Source organism: Seriola aureovittata, chromosome 5 (genome assembly GCF_021018895.1).
Source record: "Seriola aureovittata isolate HTS-2021-v1 ecotype China chromosome 5, ASM2101889v1, whole genome shotgun sequence".
NCBI classification, from domain to species: Eukaryota; Metazoa; Chordata; class Actinopteri; order Carangiformes; family Carangidae; genus Seriola; species Seriola aureovittata.
Genome location: NC_079368.1, coordinates 27,391,896 through 27,411,624, shown reverse-complemented (window position 1 = coordinate 27,411,624; position 19,729 = coordinate 27,391,896). Strand labels below are relative to the sequence as shown.

The window sequence follows — 19,729 nt, the reverse complement described above, 5'->3', positions numbered from 1 at the left end:
TGGGGCTTGGCCCAAGCAAACCGGTGTGGAGTAGAGCAGGTCCCAAGGAGAAGAGAAAGCTAGTCGTGGAGCAGGTTCGTAGACAGGAGGAATTATTAAGGGGTGCTAAGGCAGTGGCCCAGGCTAAGCAGGGACAGTGGGTGAATTGGGAAGGTGTAGACAAGAAAAAGCTTAGCTGGAAAGAACTCTGGAGCATGGAGGAAAGTAGTATTAGATTCTTGATAGGGGCAACTTATGATGTACTGCCAACTCCCCAGAACCTAAAACTCTGGGTAAATGGAGACCCACTATGTTCATTGTGTTCAGGTACTGCAACTTTAAAGCACATTCTGTCAGGGTGTAAGGTTAGTCTGTCGCAAGGCAGGTATACGTGGCGACATAACCAGGTTCTAAAAAGCTTAGCTGCAGGAATTGAAGAGTTACGGAGGCAGGCAAATTTAGGAGGACCTAAAACAAAGAAAGTTGCAATCAAGTTTGTTCAAGAGGGAGAGAAAGTTGGTAAGACAACAAGAAGGCAAGGCAGCTTAGAAGGTGCTTGTGATTGGGAAATGCAGGTAGATTTAGGAGGAAAGCTTGTTGTTCCCCAGGAAATAGCCATTACAAAGCTAAGGCCTGATATAGTCTTGTGGTCAGAGTGTGAGGAAAATTGTAAAGGACATGTCAGATGAGGCAGCAAGATCCAGTCAGTGGATTTGGATGAGAAGGAGTAATGGTAGCTGGGGGCCCAGCAGGGGGAGCACTTAGGATAGACAGACTCTTAGGAGAAGCAAGGAAGAAATCCAGGAAGAGGAAGTGTTTTTAAGGGGGGGTGTGGCCTGTGTGAGCCTCTTTGAGACCATGCGGTTAGTCCAGGTGAGGTGGCCTGTATTGTTTGCTTGTATTGAATTGGTTTGTAGTGTGTCTTTGGCTGTTTAGGTGAGTTTGATTGTTTGTTTGTTTGTTTGTTTGTTTGTTTGTTTGTTTGTTTGTTTGTTTGTTTGTTTGTTTGTTTGTTTGTTTGTTTGATGTTTTGGAGAGTGGGGGAGTAGGGGGGGGTAGAGCACAGCCTAACCCGGCGGGGGAGAGTTTAGCTCAAAAGGCATCTCTCCTTGACTCTACCTCCCTCATTCAAAATGGCCGCCACTTTCTCCAACTGTTTAGGGGAGTTTGTTTGCTGAATCTGCTTAATCTGCTAGTGTGTTTTGTCAGAGTTGATGATGGTGTTGTTTGTGGTAGCATAGGCAAGATAAAGAAAATAGTCGTGGTGTGAGGAGCAGTGATGGCTGGCATTAGGGGAGTGACTCTGGGACGCCAGTGATCACTGTCTAGCCTCCTGGAGGTGTCGTGGGACCAACTAGACGAAACACTGGTGAAAGGAGGTTCCCACCTGATGACCCCAAAGACATGTTAGTTATCACTGCTCATTAGTCTGTACAGCTAAATTAATAGTTATCATAGGACATGTTAAGCTTAGGGAGCTATTCACTGAGTCTGGTCCATTTTCTGTAGCACAAGCTTCTTGTGTTTATCTTAAATAATATTTCTTAAATATTGGCTATTTATCAAATGTCATATTACAGAATAGTCTACCACCACTACTAATACTTGCTGTGTTGTATTGTTGTCTACATTGGATTTCCCTCAAAAGAGGCCCATCTATTCTTTCTTATAGGCCAGTCCAACCATAACTGGTGAATATGAGCATACCTCTCTTTGAGAGCAAAGTACCATCTATTATTCCATTTGATGTTACCTTGTGGATCTTCTACAAAAGCAGTTAAATGATTGAATAACACTAAAGGTATGCAAGGTGATTTTCTGGAGGCAAGAACTGTTCAGAACTAGAATGAAATTTCCCCAAAGCTGTAGTCAATCGCCCACTCTACGATAATTAGTTGAGAAGCTAAAGATACTGCAGGTCGGATCATTGATTTATGTAGATTTTTCAGAGTGATTCTTTTTTACTGATCCTCATAGTTATTTCAGAGTGTACATAGTGTTGCATGCAGCCTTGCGTATGAATTTATTTTTCAGTTGACCACTGAATTTTTGATGTGAGGTATACTTTTCCTCTGGAATCTCTTCCTGTATTTTTCCCATCCTCTCTAAGTGTTTGGGTCTGCTTATCCACATTTAGTTAAATATACAGTCTCTGTGTATGTGTTCTGAATGCACTAATATGAGATTAGTCCTCTGAAAGTGTGTGAAAAGAGCAGGTGCTTTCAATGCTGATGACCAGTTTTTGACTCCAAACTCATACCAAGACTTATATGATTTCCAAGAGTTTAATATTTACTGCTAAGTACAAACCTTCCCCTAGCCAAAGTTGCCCACTGGCTTAAACAGTTTATCTGTTTTGAAAAATGTGTGTGTCAGATAAAGATTTTCCCCTTCAGTTTTTAAATGATTTTAAAATTGCAAAGTCATTTTCCCATGTATTGAAGAGATAATGCAACCCTGCTGGAAAAAACGAGCCCTTTCTAATTCACCATGTTTCCTTTTTACATTATTAGCTCACATATTACACAGTTTATCAGCAATTTGCCAGCAATATTTCTTTTTCCCTTGTAATTGTTTTCCTGAAATCCAATTCTATTAGGGAACAAGGCAGTTGGGCAGAACTTGCCTAAGTGGGTTTTTCAAGTATAATTGCTTTCCAGGTAGTATTCTCATCAAAGACACAATGATTTTAATAGTACATGCTTTTGTATATTTTATAATTTCATGATACCAACAGTTTTTTGTGCAGTTATTCCAGAAACGGTTATGGATGAGAGATGCGAGAGATGTTTGTGTATACGTGAAACGGCAGATTAGAAAAGAATACCTACATGCTAGGAGAGGAACTACTTTTCACACAGGGAGCAGAATGGATGGGCACACATACTAGAAGGTGGAGATTAGGCAGTCATTGGTGCAGAGCACTGATACTAGTGCAGCCAGGACTGCTTGCTGCAACAAGCTGTCCCCTCTCTGTTAGGAGAGAAAGAGAAAGAGTGAGAGAGAGAGAGGAAGGGGCTGAAGAGGATGGAAAAAGGGATTGAAGGAGGAGAAAAAGAAGGAGTGGGGAGAGGACAGAAAGAAGGCTTGGGGTGCAAGCTGTTTGGAGACTTCACTGACACACATGTTGCTCATCAGCAGGGGAGGAAGGGGAGGGGGTAACGGGGGAGGGAGTTGGACACAGGAGTGGTGAAACTGCTCAGCAGCTTGTCTGTGTTCGTGCCTGGCTACTGTCTCTTTACTGCAGCGGCAGACATACGAGTGTTTGGCAGAGACAACAGAAGGAGTGCTACAGAGCTACAGAGGCAGAGACCCACCAGTGTTTGGCAGATGAAACAAGGTTAGCAAAGAGAAAAGAGATAGTTTGTAAATGGAGGGATAAAAAAAAAACATTATGTTTTTCTAGCTGTTGGTGAAGGGTAAGCAGATAAACTACAAAGAGAGTATTCTACACTAACAATTTGATATTGCAGTGCATTAGAAAGCCCAAAATCAAATCTCTCCCTCCGCTGGTGGAGCTCATGATGTGGGGTGAGAAGTGCAGCAGCTAATACAGCAATTGCCCAAGTCCAATTTCATGGGAAGTTGATTTTTTTTGTCTACCAACAGTAATTTAAGGCAGTGTAGGACAGAATTTCTACTAACATTTATTCATACTTTTCTGATAGTTTTCCTTTTTCCAACTTCCTGTGCATATTGATTTTGTTGCAGCTGCTAATCTCTGTCAGTGCCATGTACACTGTTCCCAGCTTTATTGCTTCAAAATGTCACCTGCTACAGATTTGTGTTTGCGATCGCTACAAATCATGCATGTAACAGTCAGACCGAAAGCCACAGTTTGTTGCACAGTGTGCCTTGATGTGTTTGCCACAGGGAGGGAAAGCGAGAAATTCATGAAGCCTCAAAACACCCCTCAGTGATTGTGAGATGCCATTTAGGCTAGAGGATACCTACATGCTGTTTGATTGTGTCTCTGTTGTGATATGTGTGGTTTTGTGTATGTGTGGTTTTGTGTGTGTGTGTGTGTGTGTGTGTGTGTGTGTGTGTGTGTGTGTGTGTGTGTGTGTGCAGGAGAGGTGGGTTAGGTCTGTAAAAGGGTTTGTTGTAACAGTAAATGACTCCTCTGGCCCCCACACAGCACTGGTCGATGGTCCAATTACTTTTAAATGTGTGTGGTTTCACATCCATGGAGTGCCTGAGGTGTGTGTGTGTGTGTGTGTGTGTGTGTGTGTGTTGTGTGTGTGTGTGTGTGTGCAGGAGAGGTGGGTTAGGTCTGTAAAAGGGTTTGTTGTAACAGTAAATGACTCCTCTGGCCCCCACACAGCACTGGTCGATGGTCCAATTACTTTTAAATGTGTGTGGTTTCACATCCATGGAGTGCCTGAGGTGTGTGTGTGTGTGTGTGTGTGTGTGTGTGTGTGTGTGTGTGTTTGTGTAGTGTATCAAGGTGTTAGGTGGTCATGATGAGGCTTGGAGGTGGGAGAGGTGATTATATTCAGTGTTATAGTATTATAAGCTGCTCGTCAGGTCAATGACAAAACAATGCTGAACTACACACACTTTTTTCAGTGTTTGTGACTTTATTGACCTTGAGTCCATAATCTTTGCATCATATTATTTCTTGTCCCCGTTTCTCCATCATCTTTTCCTTTTATCCACCAAAACAAACAGCACCATTGACTCTTTTGCTTAGGAACACTAATTAACTATTAAACGCAGGTGTGTTATATTCACAAAACACAGGTGGATAAATTATCCCACTGGTACAAACCATCATTCCCATTCTGAGTTCCCTAAAGGGAAAAAAAACAACATGGGAAAAAAAAAGTTAATGAAAACAAATGATGAGAGGAAACAATGAACACCATCAAGCCCTGATGAAAAAACATAATGCCCTGCTGTGAGATATACAAAATCTCCCCTATCACTTCTGCAAAATGACAACATCAGATGCGAGTTAGAGTGATATGAATAAATCAACACTTATTCATATCATATTGTTTGCTTGAATATCTGTTTGTTCTTACAGATGCGACATTGATTCCCCCTGAGAACCACATAAAACATTAAAGCTACAATTTGCCAATGCTACATGTTGTATTGTTTTTCAGTTTATTGCCATCACATTAGTCGTGATGATTTTAATGACTGCAAAAAAAGGAGCACAAATGATGATAGTAAAAACATTTTAATGCCCACATTGCTAGATGGCTTTACAGACCTTAATAGGCTATTCATCGAATTCTAGCTTTGGGAGAGCTTATCACTGAGGTTTAATAATCACTAGAACTGTTATATTTTATTTTTAATATGTTGCTCTTGAACTTTGATCATTTCAAATCTTTTCTAAGTGCTTAGTTTATCCTACCAGTTTCAGTATTTCAATGTAGGAGCTAGCAAAAGAAGCTCAGTGTTTAGGTAGCTGAGTAACCTTTGTTTCTTCTCTTTACTTAAATACTTTTTGCCCTACTTGTGTTTTCAGATGTAGCGCCCTGTCAATTTGTTTGAATGCCACATCTATATAAAATGACCACTGCCAGTGTGGACACCTACTTTTCATGGGTGTAACACCTGTGTCCCCATTGTGAATCTATGTAAATTGTTGATGTGTGTTCAGAGGTTTGGTCAGATCTTTACCAAGGAGGCATGAGGCATTTGACATTAGTTGACTGAATCGTTTGAAATCTTATGTTGGTTTAGCTTCGTACAAATGTGGGCGTCTTCTTTCTGTTTATTCAGTATGTGTCTTGTATGAGTGAGAGTGTGTGAAGCATTTGATTTGTTTCTTATAGATGTGCGGTACACTACTATTTGAATTTTCAAACTCAATGTTAGAGCAACTTTGAAATCAGTCGCTGTGGCTAATGAAGTGAATTAAGTTAGTGCTATCTTAACTTGCTAATCAACTGTTTTTAATTAGGGAACTTAGCCTACAAGTTAAAAGGAAATACTACATGCAGTGAAGTGTGATTTGTGATGATGTGATTGCAGCTAACAGCTGTCTGTTTGGATCAGTGTTATAGCTTATAAAAACTATAATAGATATTTTATGTGTTTGATCTCATTTGGGAATGAAATAAGCACATAAATATATTGTCAGTGAAAACATTAAAAGTAAGTGACTCTATATCAATCACATGAAAAAGTAACTTCTAATTATTGTAACTTTTTAAGACTTTTGATATAAACAGCCTGAAAGTTTTACTTTAGTGCTAGTTAGCAAGCTGTCTTTAGAAAAGGAGTTACAGATAAGAATAGTCATTGGCTAGCAAATTAAATGTTCTCACATCTCAATATTATTCTATTATTCATGTTGATTAATTATCAGGCCAAGGTATAGGTCCTAGAGGCTTGCTTAGAGCTCTGTGCTTGGTGCATGTGCACAAGAGAGGTGATTTAATTACCAAATGTTTCAAAGAAAGTAGGTGTAGGACAAGAGACATGTAGATAGTTACAGACACAGGGAGAAAGAATGCACTTGTAAAGAAAAAATATAGAGATAGTGTTAGATGAATAGAAAGAAAAAGCATTGTGTTATGCTAATAGCAGTGTCTTGAAGCCTGAGTCTACATTGTAACGGTCTAGACACAGTGGGTCATTGACTTAACACACGTACACACACACACACACACACACACGCACACAAACGCACACAAACGCACATTTATTTCGTACTGTTAGGGGGAAATGAACCCTTATCTGGAGCTGTGGAGATAAGCAGAGGCAATGGGCCACTCTGCTAGCCAGGCTGCCATTTTAGTTTCTGACTCGTATACACACACACACACACACACACACACACACACACACACACACACACACACACACACACACACACGCGCAAAGCTGCCTCCACACTCTCTTGTTAACTGAAAGTCAAAACAATATAAATATAGAGTGGAAATATTGATATTCAGATAATGTAGCCTAGCCAATTTTGTTGTAATATTGAAGAGAGGTTCTTTCATTTCATTCTGACTTACTTTCCTCTCTTTCTCTCTCTCTCTCTTTCTCTCCTTCTCCTTCTTTCCTCTTCCTCATCCATTCTTTATCCCTAGTAATAATTAAAATAAACCCACTCACGTTTGTAAATTGTTCTGATAATTTATCTATATCAGATAACTATGTTAATGGAAATTAAATAATTTATGGCTTTTATTAACATTTGGAAGTGATCAAGAAATTACCGTAATGTACAGTGCAGCAGCCTATTATGGACAGAAATCTAATAATAATAATTAACAGTAATAATAATAATTCAACATTTGAAGTAATGAATGCAGCACAGCCTTGCAACAATGTGCACTGGTCATAACAGCATGAGAGAACCAGGCATTTAACAAGTGCTGTTTTTAACTATTACTAAATAACTGAGTGAAAATTCAAGGAAATGTGCCCAAACTGATCTTAAAAATGTTCTGTGCAAAAGCTGCACTGTTGAGTACAATCAAACCAAGACACTGCTATTCAGTCCAGTCAATGTTTACTAAGAGCAATTTGGATAATAATCTTAATGTTCACCTCCCTCACCTCCACAAATTGAGCTTACAAAACACACATCTCAGTAGCAAGCGGTGACTCATTTAGTCATTGACAATCTATCACGGTGAACTCATAGTGAGAGTGGGAGAATAAAATTAGATGTGTCTTTAATGCATAATGTACTTTGTGTGTGTGTGTTTTGGTCTGTAAGTGTGTGTGAATGAGCCTGGTTGATAGCCTCTGTGATTACCGTAGTGATCTATGATGTTGACTGACGCGATTCTCATCTTTTTATCTTCTTTTTTTTAATTGTCATTTTCTTATCACATCCCATACAGAATGCATCATACAGTGACAATACTATTTCTTTTCAGGTAAAACCTACATTTCTATCTCCTATGATGTTCATGTATGGTTGCCAGATCTAAAGGAAGTCTTTGTGCTTGCCCATAGCAATGTAAGTTAGTTACAGCCCGAAAGCTCCCTTATCCACATTCTCAACGATGGAGCATCCATACTCTCCCAACATGGCTCTCCTGGCTCGAAGAAGTCCGAAGTGTGTTTTGTTGATGATATTACGTCCTTTGGATATATTCCAAGTACTTAGAGTTTTACATTTAAAGGGATTTTAGTATTTAACATCTCTGACAGACATCCTTTAACATCCTTCCAGAAGTGGACATTTGCATAGAAAATGAAGTAGATAATGTTTTTCTTCCAGAAATGTATATAACAGTACAAACATCTGGAATTTGCAGACATATGATGAAGCTTGACAGGAGTGACATACTCTCTCATTAACCTCTTGAACTAAAGTCATTTCATGTATATAAAGCTGTTGCAGCATGTATTTATTATCTGTTTTTAAGCTTTTAAACAATCAAGGTCTTTTTGTATATCCATTGTTGACTCAGAACTATATGATATATTTCTGAATACCTTTCATATACCATGACCTAAATTTTCCATCTTTTTTAAGCAGGCATGAACTATTCATTACCGCAAATAGGACTTAATTGAGACAGTGCAGGCATATCACCTACATGTTTGTGTACAAATAATTTAAGTTTACCATGAAACGTGTCATAATTGCAAAGGGAGTGCTTGAAAAAAGTATAAAAACTGAGGTAGAATAGTCATTTTCATTAGATTATCTGACCATAGATGTGGGCAAATTGGACTTCATTTCAGTTACTATAACTACCAGAGGGTCATTATTTGCTTAGATTATTTCACTTAGTTCAGAAGTGAAACATATGGAAAATATGATGTCATCCGTATATAAAGAAATGTAATGATTAATCTCCCAAATGGTATGTAAGGGCAGGCCTGTCGGGTAGATCTCTGCAGACTAAAGGGTTTAGAGATGGTATTATTTGTTAGGATCTCAACAGTTTGGTTTGTGTATAATAGTTGAATCAATTTGAGAAAAGTTTCACCTAACCCAAATCTTGGTAGGACTGGTTTTTGACATAACACTGAGGTTCTCCTCAGAAAAATAGCAATGTATATTAGGGATATTTAATTAAATCGTGTAGGGTTGCTTGGAGCCTCCTCGCTAAGATGCTATTTTGATCTTGTCCACGTGACCTCTCCATTTTTCCACATCTTATTGGCTAATGTTTAAACGCTGTGGGAAATGCAGCACAAACTGCATTCATTACAGGCCACTGCAGAATGTTCATTGCTGAATGTTTTTTAATGTTATTCATATTCTCTTTTCACATTCTCAAAGTGCAGTCTTGACTTCGAACACTGTGGCTAAGGGATTTAGCACCTCAACAAAAGCTAAAACAGATGGTTTTTTTTTTATTGACTGATAACTGGTGCAAAAGGCATTAGAGACCAACATAGTTTTCAAGATAGTCTTTGAAGAACTCTTGTTTTATTCATGCAGTCCAGAGGAATCAATATTAAGTGCCTTGCTTAAGGGTAACATGACAGCAGAAGGCAGTTTTTGTTTTTCAAAGGCAGTACAGGAAACACTAATAAGAGAAAACCACACTGTTTTTGTTACTCTGTCATTATCTGTAAATGTTATCTGTATAAATTTAAACTGACTTTAAATATAAGGATTGTGGCTCAGCACCATATAGCTAGACAGCTCAGTACAAGCCTGATATACAGTGTGCAGTGGCAGGTGTGTTTGCTACGGTTCACTTACCTACATTTCACTGTTTATTACTTTTTTCTCAGGGCTTAAGGCCCATTATCGCTGCTCACTTTTCAGTCAAATACGTCCCCTGATCCTGGTTTCAGTACTGTTTCTCTTCCACCAGACTAAATTTTGCAACAGAGGTTTGTTTTATTAGTGTTTTTCTGTGTATAGTAGGCACTAAAAAAGGACTTTCCTTCAAACTATCTTGGAAAATCTAAATTTTTTTTTAGTGTTCCAGCCTTAGCGCATATCACCTTTGGGGGCATTAGTGAAGGACAGACAAGTGACAACAGGCATAGTCCTGCATGTGTGGCCTCTTTCTCTCTCTCACTGTGTGTGTGTGTGTGTGTGTCTGTCTGTCTGTGTGTGTGTGTGTGTGTGTGTGTGTGTGTGTACGTGTACGTGTGCGTGTGTGTGTGTGTGTACGTGTGTGTGCATGCGCCTCTCTGCTAACAAGGCATTTACTCTTGTTTGTACCAGTTACCTGGTGAGGTTATGTCACAATGTCATTGTGAATCAGCACCATGCCAGTGTTGAGATTCACACCTTTCGGAGTAATGTAATGTAATTTAATAAGACAGCTCTTTGCATAATTTCTATTCATGTTCCTCTTTCATTTTGTTTTTTTATTTATTTTTAGCCAATCTAAAATATACTAATTTCTATTTGAATCTTGTTGTGCTATAGGCACTGTTTTCTGGATTTGTATTTCCTGAAGATGAGCTCAGGTATGACTATGAAATGAAAGTTGGTAGCATGTTGCTGCTCCACCAATGTTTTTATTGATTATACACAAATATGTTTTACAAGCACTTAGAACAGCTATTGTGCTTTAAATGTACCTATTACAATGTCTCACATCATCTCTGCTCACCATGTACCAGTCTCTTGTTTGTCTGCTGTATGCTCCCCATCTCTCCCTTTCTCTCTCTCTCTGCTGTAGTGTCTCTCTCTCTTGTTTATGTTATCTCTTGCCCTCTCATGTGTGTCCTGTCTATCTCTTGTTTGTGATCCCTTTTTCACTTTACATCCACCCCCTTTCCCATATTTGCAAGTTCACAACTGTTAGCACACACATACATACACTCCACTTATACTGTATGCACTAACTGGGAAGGGTTGCAGGCAGCATATGTACATATAGAATAGGACTTAAACACACATTCATGCACTACGATCAAGGGCTTTGTTGACATTGGGATTGTAGCGAGAAGAATTACACAACAGTAGTTTTTCGATGTTATAAAATAAAAGTTAGTTGGCTCATCTTCAGAGAAACAGAAGATTACAAATGCTTCTGTTTTCTGCATATAAAATGGAGAAAGAACAAAAATAGGGGCTACAGATTTTGGTTTGTGTGGGACAGGAGTCAGACTCATATTCTAGCTCCACATCTCCCCCTCCAGGCTGCAAACAAGGACAACATGTAATATAATCTACCCGGCTGTGTCTGTGCGAGTGACATAAATGCAGACAGACGGGCAGCTTATCTGTGAATTCCATTATTTGAAGTTACAGCGTTGATGTTATGATAATTTGAATATTTCTGTGTTTAACAGCAGTGAGAATTTAAGCTCCCTGCATACCATCACAGATGTTTTCACTGATTCTGGCTCATAAGATGGGTGAAACTATGCTGGGGATAGTGTGAGGTTTACTGAACTCTTTGTAATAATAAGAATAATGAAGTTGTAATGTTTCGCACTGCAACCCTTGCAACAAAGATAAAAAGAGAGTCAGAGAGATGTCAGTTAATCAGTCTATGCATTCCTACTCATTCCTGACAGGAAGTGTGATCAGGCAAAATAAGTAAAAACTCCTGCAGGGGTCAACCACGGGTAGGGCATGTGAAGGGTATGTGAAGGGGCGAAAAGCAATTCAGTTTTTACTCTCACTGTTGCCCACTGGTCACCTGCAGCGCTATGAGCATACTGTAACATAAGTTATCTAAAGGTGTCTAAAGCAAAAATCTGCTCTTGACTACACAAAAGAAAGTAATTCTACCAGAGGAGTGAGTTAATCAGTTGTCCTCTATTCTGCCAACAATACTTCAAACAGGATTTGAAATGTTAACTAAACGGTATGGCATAAAAAAGAAACCAGTTCAGCTCAGCTTTACTGTAAGTGTTGGTCCCAAAAGGGAATTGATCAGAATTGGCAGAGAATTGCACATTCAACAGCAACTTCAGGCTTTAGAAAAATGGATTATCCCATATTTCCCTCCGCTGTATGCCCTCTGCTTCTCTGGTGTGTTTGTGTTTTCTTCTAAGCACAAATCATGCCGTGCAGTTTTGTGTGTATCACAGTGTGTGTTTGTGTGTGTTTGTCTTTGAATAGCAGGCAGCTAAATCACTTCTTTTTTTTTCCTACTGCCTCTTTTTCTACAGGGAGACCAGGCTAGTTTGATCTTTGAAGCTAAAAACAATATTTTATTGAAAGCAGAAGGCAGCACATAGATGAAGAAAATATGGTTAGGGACTTAAATAATGTGGTCCAAGGGAAAAGACTGGAAGTTTATGATGCAATTTGATAGACATAGAAGTCTGGGTCAGACTCATAAAGCATTTTTGAATAAAAGAAAATCATCATTTTCACAGGCACAGTAGACGGTGCACTGGGGATAAGCCTTGGTGTGTTCAGGAAAACAGTTTGACAAAAATGCATACAAGTGCATATAAAAGGGGGAGATAATAGAAAGTAGGACAGTGGAAGATAAAATATTCAGTTGATAGATAGATATTTGTCTTTTACAGTTATCAGGTTACTGTTCTTTAATGCTCTAACTGAGTGTGTTTCATAATCTCTTTTCTCTCAAACATGTTAAAGAATCTCGTTTCTTTTCTGACTTTGTTAAATGCTCTAAGTGTTCCATCTGGAGCACAATCGTGTGCTTCCATTGTTTTTAAATCCTCCCTCTTTTAATCTTGTGTGTGTGTGCTCAAAGTATATTTGCCACTTTGTTTCTTTGTACACCCAACCCGTCATCCAGGCTGTCTGTGAATCTAACTTTTATGTCTCTCTCTCTCTCTGTTTGCTTATGAGCACAGCTTGCAACATGGGACCCAGTTCATGGCTTGAACGGCACACTGACAGACAGGAAACTGGAAAATAACATGAGAGGAGTGGTGCTACGAGTCGTCACTGTGCTGGTGAGTATACCTGACCAGTGTGTTCATATGTGTGCACATTTTTTTTTTTTTTTTTTTTTTTCTTTTTTTTTCTGGTCTTGTGATTTCAGGTGGACACACTTAAAAAATGTTTGAAAACTGTCCTGTTCACCCCAACCAAAGGGACTGTTGTGACTAGTGCTCTATCATAGATCCGTCCTTTTGTTTAGTTTTCTGCTCATCATTCAGCTGTCTCTGTGGACAATGCTGTAGAGAGGAACTGTTTGAGAGCTGGTGTGAGGGAAAGAAAAATTAGCAGACAAACGTTTCAGAGACAAAGTGTTGAAAGGAAAGAGAGGAGTCAGAGAAAGCGAAACACAAAGAAAATGTAACAAGGTGAGTTCACTAATGGACCAAGCTATCATCATTTCAGTAGCTTCCGTTTTGACATTTGACAGCAAGATGGCAGAGGCCGTTGGAGTCGTTGGAGATGATAGTGAAACTGCAGCCCTGTCAGTCTTGCCTGCAGCATCGATTTGAGTACATCCCATGAGTGCTTTAAAGATTCACTGCTGTAAATTCTTTATATCCTGTCTTTGAAGTGCGAGGCAGAAAAGAAAGAGATAATGCTAGACATCTTTGAGGCTATCCTTTGTCTCTCTCTAATTTTTTTCCATCCTTTGATTTTTATCATCCATAAAGGGAAAAAGAATATGGATAGTGTTTTTGAATATTGTCCTTCTTCCCTGCACTAGCGTAGGGTGGCCCCTATAGGTGTACTGTATATCACATTCTATGTTCTGTTGCTCACCTACCTTTCAGTTTTTGTACCTCTGGTTGTGTAAATGCTTGTGTGAGTGTCTGTGAGTGTCTGTGTCTGTCTGTTACCCTAGATGACTGATGTTTTACGAGGGCTTAAAGACAGAAATAGATAGATATAGTGTAGAATGTCCAGGGTGGAGCCTGAATGTAGTGTTTTCTTTTGTGAGAATGGTTGGAGGGCACATCCTGATCGTGTGTGTGTGTGTGTGTGTGTGTGTGTGTGTGTGTGTGTGTGTGCATTATGTGAAGGTTTCTAGAGGGACCTTCGGAACAGATTGCTCTGTTTTGCCCTTGGTCTTTTATTCTCTGTGTTTTCTGTCTGTAAGGTGCAATGGGCTCATATATTACCATGGAGAGTGACATGCAGTGTGAACACACACACACACGCACACAAATGCACACGCACGTACACAAACATTAACCTGTAAGAGGACATGTTCACTCTATTCTATCTGTCAGACTGTTGAATAGCTATTGATGTCAATTGATGATGAGATCATACCTCTATTAGAGCCAGTGACTCTAAATCAATGCCATTGATTAGCAGGGGCTGTATTGATTATTAAATGGATGTTACCAAGGAATGGTTACATCAATATAATTATGTGTTTATGACCCTACGCAGGGCTCAGTAGTGCAATGCTGCTGGTCACAAACGTGACCAAAATTGATAATTTGCTCTGGGAGTTAAATTTGAAGCCTTAAACGCTTACATTATAACGATCTGGTTTAGACAGGAACTTGATTTTCTTAAGATGTAAGACTCTGAAGGTGTAAAATCAGATGGCCTATAAATTACCACCCACTGACTTATTAATGACCTAATTTAGTTTGATTCATCTCAGCAGCTGACTTTTCATCTTTTTGTAATATTCTGTGCTTCTTAATTTTTTCGAGGGTGCACCCACATTTCCCTGGTTCTACTCCACATTTATGAGTAGCAAGCTGTGAGTATAGCTACAGCAGCCCAAATATGCAGCCAAAGGCATAAGATGTCCCTTTTTAACTTCAGCTCACATTTTTGGAGATAATGAAAGGGAAATCAGTTTTCCCCAAATGAACCTATAGTTTTACTTTGGAAGACAATAAGGTACACAGTAACCACAAGTGGAATTACAGACGCATTTGTACTACAAATAAACGTGTAGTGATGATTGATAATGATTGATGATAATGATCAATGATGGTTGATAGTAGTTGAGTGCTACAACAACAACAAGATTCTCGTATACTATGGCAATCAACAGGTCTTTGTACTGTTTGTACTAGCGTGAAAGTTCATGTGCGACAGGCTTAACCCCTACAGACTACATACTGTAGAGGATCAAGCTTCTAATTTACCAGCAGTGAATGTTGGCACTGAATATATCTAAAGCCCCTTCTACACTGGACATAAAATCCACTAACACTTGCTAACATCAGTCTTTTGTTGTAAATGTGAAAAAGTACAATCGGCATTCACTCCCCAGTCAGATGACTCTACAGTAGTCATGGGTATTTGTGGAGGTCTGATTGTGGTGAACACGCTAATTTTCGCCCCCTTTTCCGCGCTGTGACCTCTTTCAGAGCACACAAACACTGTGAAACAGACCTGTGACCTGCCCAGCACGGTGTTGTTAAATGGGAAATACTGCAGCTACACCTTCCGCTGAGAGTACTGGGCTTGGAGCAGCAAGAGTGAGCACAGCCCCAGAATAAGTTTTTTAAAACACACATAACACAACACACACAACACTTGGGATGATCCATTTGATCCGTGAAGATATACCTTCCCCTGCGTCTATGTGTCCGTGTGTCCATGTGTCCGTGTGCTCCCTGCAGTTGTGTGCCTGTGTCCTCTCAGTCCGAACAGAAAGGTAAACTGACCTGGCAGTTTGAAAGGAGTCAACTGCCTGTTTTTAGCGAGTTTACCCGTTTGAAAAAACTCAGTAACACAAATTAGTAGTGTAGTTCCAGTTCATAGAAATGTTGGACCTGTTCAACTGGAAGGAGGGATGAAGAGGAGAATTTGTGTTACATCATCTGCGCTACTTGTCTATTGTTTTGTGATACATGTTCTCAACCTTATCAAACAGAGACCAAGGGAAAATTCATATTTATAACAATATGAAATCTAATCTTCCGCAGAGACTGTTGGGGCTTTCCAAAATGCACCAATTTGCACCAATTTCACAGACAAATCCACAGAGTGTTTTGAAAATGCTCACCATGCTGCAAATCACCACATGACTCTTGTCGTTCCCAGCATTCCCTCAGAGGGCTCTTCAGATGCCATTACTGAGTCTTTGTGGAAAATTGCTGCTCCATCCCCAAGTCATGTCTCCAAAAACACCCGAGCAACACTGAGACCACATGTGGTACTTCCAGTCAAGAGGAGACAGGGGATGAACTTGTGCCGAAGGAATTAGTGTAGAAGAAAGTGAGAGGGAGGAGGGATGATGGGAACGAGAGATGGCAACAATATTGGAAAGATGAAGAGAAAAATAGAAGAGAAGTTTTGCTGAATATGTGAGGATGTGAAATGATATTGAAAAAATGACAACAGGGGGAAGTATTGTAGCTTCAATGGCTGGATGGATGGAGAGAGACAAGGTGTCCTAGGGAAGGCAGGGGATGCTGTGGTGTGGAAAGACGCTAAATTGTGTATATCACAGCTGGTGAGTGGCAGGAGAAAAGAAGGGTCTACAAAATAACAACAGAGAAAAAAGAGAGAGAGATTAGCGTCACAAAGCCAGATTACATCTCACAAGGTAATTTTTCCTTACAAGGTTTTAGTCTGGAAACCATCGACTGAGTATCGATTGAGCCCGGCAGCTCAAAGCAAGACCGACCAGTGCACTAAAGGAAGTGTTTAGGTTACATGACTGGCTGCCTCTCAAAAGTCAAAACTTGAACAACTGTTTTAAACCAGATTTTATAGATTAGCAATTTGCTGCTAATGAATTCCTTATTTATTACAGTATTGTTGTTATTATTATTATTTTACTTCAGGTTCATTCAAACAGTGATTTGGCCGGTTAGTTTCTGAGAGGTATGACAATGCTTCCTCAACAGCCACCATGTTGTACAAGCTTAAAAAAAGGTGAAAAGAGCAATAACTCTCCAGCAAGTGGTGCGTTCATCAAGTCAGCTTCATGTTGATGTCTAAGTGAAGGAGAGAACTGTTTTACAGCAAACTTCAAATGACATCAGTCAAACAACTTGTTTCCTTTCCAGAGAACAGAGAGCTTAGCCCCATCATGGCGTGGCTTTTAGACACTAGGGAGGCATTAGGTGCTTTTACATATTCTGTTCTCCCAGTCCTTTGGCTACAATGTACCATAATCGGATAAAATACCAATCATGCTTTCAGTATTTTCAAACACTATCATCCCAACATTCACACACCTTTAAAGAGGTCCACATGCACAGTTTTCTTTCCTTGTATTGATTTGCTGTTTCCTGCCACTGTTGGTTATGCGTTATGTGCATACATGTTTACAGCATAGGTGTTCACTGCATGTGTGCCTTTTGTTGGTGTGTGAGTGTATTTGTATGTTTGTTCACTGTATCCCACAGAGCTTGTATTTGGAAAGCAATCAATGCACAATGAACTGAATTATTATTGCAAAACCATAGAGAGAAAATGGACATGGGGTAAATGAAAAGGGGATAGGTTGATGGTGTTTTTAAATGGGAATCCTTGCAGTTTTCTTCAGGAACATCTCAAGTTTAACAATATGAGTTTCAAGTGCCAATTCAAACCAAATCTGTAATTTTCTAAAACCCAAATTTGTTTGTCTACAAGAAGCGTAACATCCTTTGTAATCTAATTAACAGTTACTTAGCTTATCATATATTATATAAGACATACACCATCGAGGGGGAAAAATTGTGGATAATAATTTTGCACCCTCATGTGAATGCTGGAAAAACTGTTGGTGAAACCTTGATATCTAAATTCTCTGCTGCCTTCAACAGTGCCAATTAAATTCTAATAATGTCATTGTAGCTATTTACTGCATGGTTTACCTTGGTAATGAGCCTCCAATGCGAACATTCACCTTTAGAAGTGTATTTAAGTATTAGGGCCTGGGCAGGTGGACTGTGTTCTTTTCCCCCTGTACACCAGGGTCAGCCGTGCTTTCTCCCCCATGTTTATGTTTGTTAATAAAGGTTTAAAGTACCCGCATAGGGAAACGATCAGTGGCACTTGGGGGGTTATTCAGTATGTATGGGTGTGTATGTCGGTGGGTACTCCTGCCTTGATTGATGGATGCTTGTGGTGAGTAAGGGACTTGGCATGCATGTCCACTCACTGCCTAATAGCTTATTGAACGGCAGCAGCTAGCAAGGATTAGAAACCGCCAAGTTAATGCGTAGCATAGCCCGCGCGTGTGCGTGCGCGTGTGTGTGCGTGTGTGTGTGTGTGAACTTAATGTGCAGCCAGTATCCAGTCAATAACACACAGGCCCTCATAAATCTGCAAGACATATTGGCCTAAAACATTTCACTCATCAATAGGGATTTATTAAAGAAGAGAGAAACGAGGGTGAGGGAGAAAGGGGGGTGGGAGGTGAAGCAGACAAGAACTGAAGAGAAAACTCTCATGAAACATCCAATGCATGAACAGTAAATACAAGTAAACATGAACATTTGTTTTTCTTTTCTAAGATGAGAAGCTGGCCTTTGTTAGATGCCGTGGTGATAACGATAAACAAGATGCATTGCACAGTCATTGCACAGTCATGAAAATGACTCAAAAAACAAAACAAACAAATCTGCTGAATTGCATTGTGCAATTATTGATTTTCAACATTTTAATTCATTTGAAAATATTTTATGAGTTATGTTTTAAATAAATTATTAAACACGGTTTCCTCTGTGAATAAAAAGAGAGCTGAGTAGGGAACTTTGGGATCTTAGCCAAAACAAAACTGGGGGGTACATCTTGTTTTGCTTCAGGAATCCCAATTAGACAGTTAAAAAAGGAAAGTGCTTAATCATTTAATTTAACCAATTTAAACAGGTGGACAGATTTTAAGTAGAGCATGCTGTTGCGTCAGCTTTGGTACATTTGTTAGCATCCAGCTTACCCTCAAAACCACAACAGAAGGATATTCTTTCGGGTCAGAAACAGCACTATTTTTATTTTTTTTACCATATTGGTAAAAAAAATTTGGCCTACCGATGACATTTAGTTTGCTGCTCCTTCCAGTTCTATTTATGTATAGTCACTGCTCATCTAAGTGGAGTTTTTGGCCTCTAGAGACATTGTAGAGATTTTTTTTCTTTTGAGTTCCCATACTGTTAGAACCAGTGAATGAGAACCACACATGGCACAGGAGAGGAGGACGTGATACACATTTCACCTACAGGGATTAGATTTCACCCTGGCTGTGACATTTCTCACGTCGGAGGAGTGACAAATCACATTTGCACCCAACATGGATGGTAATGCATACTGAGAGGAGGGGGCTGTTAGGTAGCTTTCAAAGGTAGCACTGATGAAGAGCAAGGGATGAAAAACAAGTCTGCAGACCACTATAAAATATGCAGGTGTTAAAACATGAAAAGGCTTTGTTTTTGTTCGTGGTAGGAAATGTATTCAACTGTCCAAGTTGTTTTTTTACAATGTAAACTCCACAGGGAAGCCTACCTTTATGTGTTTGACAGCACCTTTTTGTAAGTGTAATGTGGGCTCTCAAAGACACCCCCCCCCCTTTAGGATGAGCGTTTGTGGTGGTATAATGGCCACTTGAGTAATTGGGTGATTTAATGCTTGAATGACTGGTGTATTGATTGGCTGCTTGACTGACTTACTGACACACTGATTGATCTTTGCCTTCTAGGAGGAGCCGTTTGTTATGGTGTCAGAGAACGTTCTGGGGAAACCAAAGAAGTACCAGGGCTATTCTATTGACGTCCTGGATGCCCTGTCCAACTACCTGGGCTTTAAGTATGAGATCTACGTCGCTCCAGACCACAAATATGGAAGCTTGCAGCCTGATGGTCAGTGGAATGGACTGATGGGTGAATTGGTGTTTAAGGTGAGAAGAAAATGATTTACATACAGTACATGTACGAACACACACACTTAATATGCAAGAAAAATAAAATGGACTATTGGAGAACAATTAGATGGATTGGATAAAGATAAACGAGAATTTAATTTGCGCAGAAAATATGCAAATATGGAGTT

At 39.6% G+C, this 19,729-nt stretch overlaps 1 protein-coding gene across 3 annotated transcripts in view; it reads left to right on the top strand.

The window, feature by feature from the left end:
* The window catches only part of grid2 (glutamate receptor, ionotropic, delta 2), a 469,811-nt gene that overhangs the window by 350,156 nt on the left and 99,926 nt on the right, over positions 1-19,729 (top strand). For all 3 annotated transcript variants that reach the window (XM_056376388.1, XM_056376390.1, XM_056376391.1), the window contains exons 9-10: positions 12,667-12,768; positions 19,380-19,577. In XM_056376388.1, coding sequence (XP_056232363.1) covers positions 12,667-12,768; positions 19,380-19,577 — 300 coding nt within the window. The remainder of the gene's footprint in view (positions 1-12,666; positions 12,769-19,379; positions 19,578-19,729) is intronic.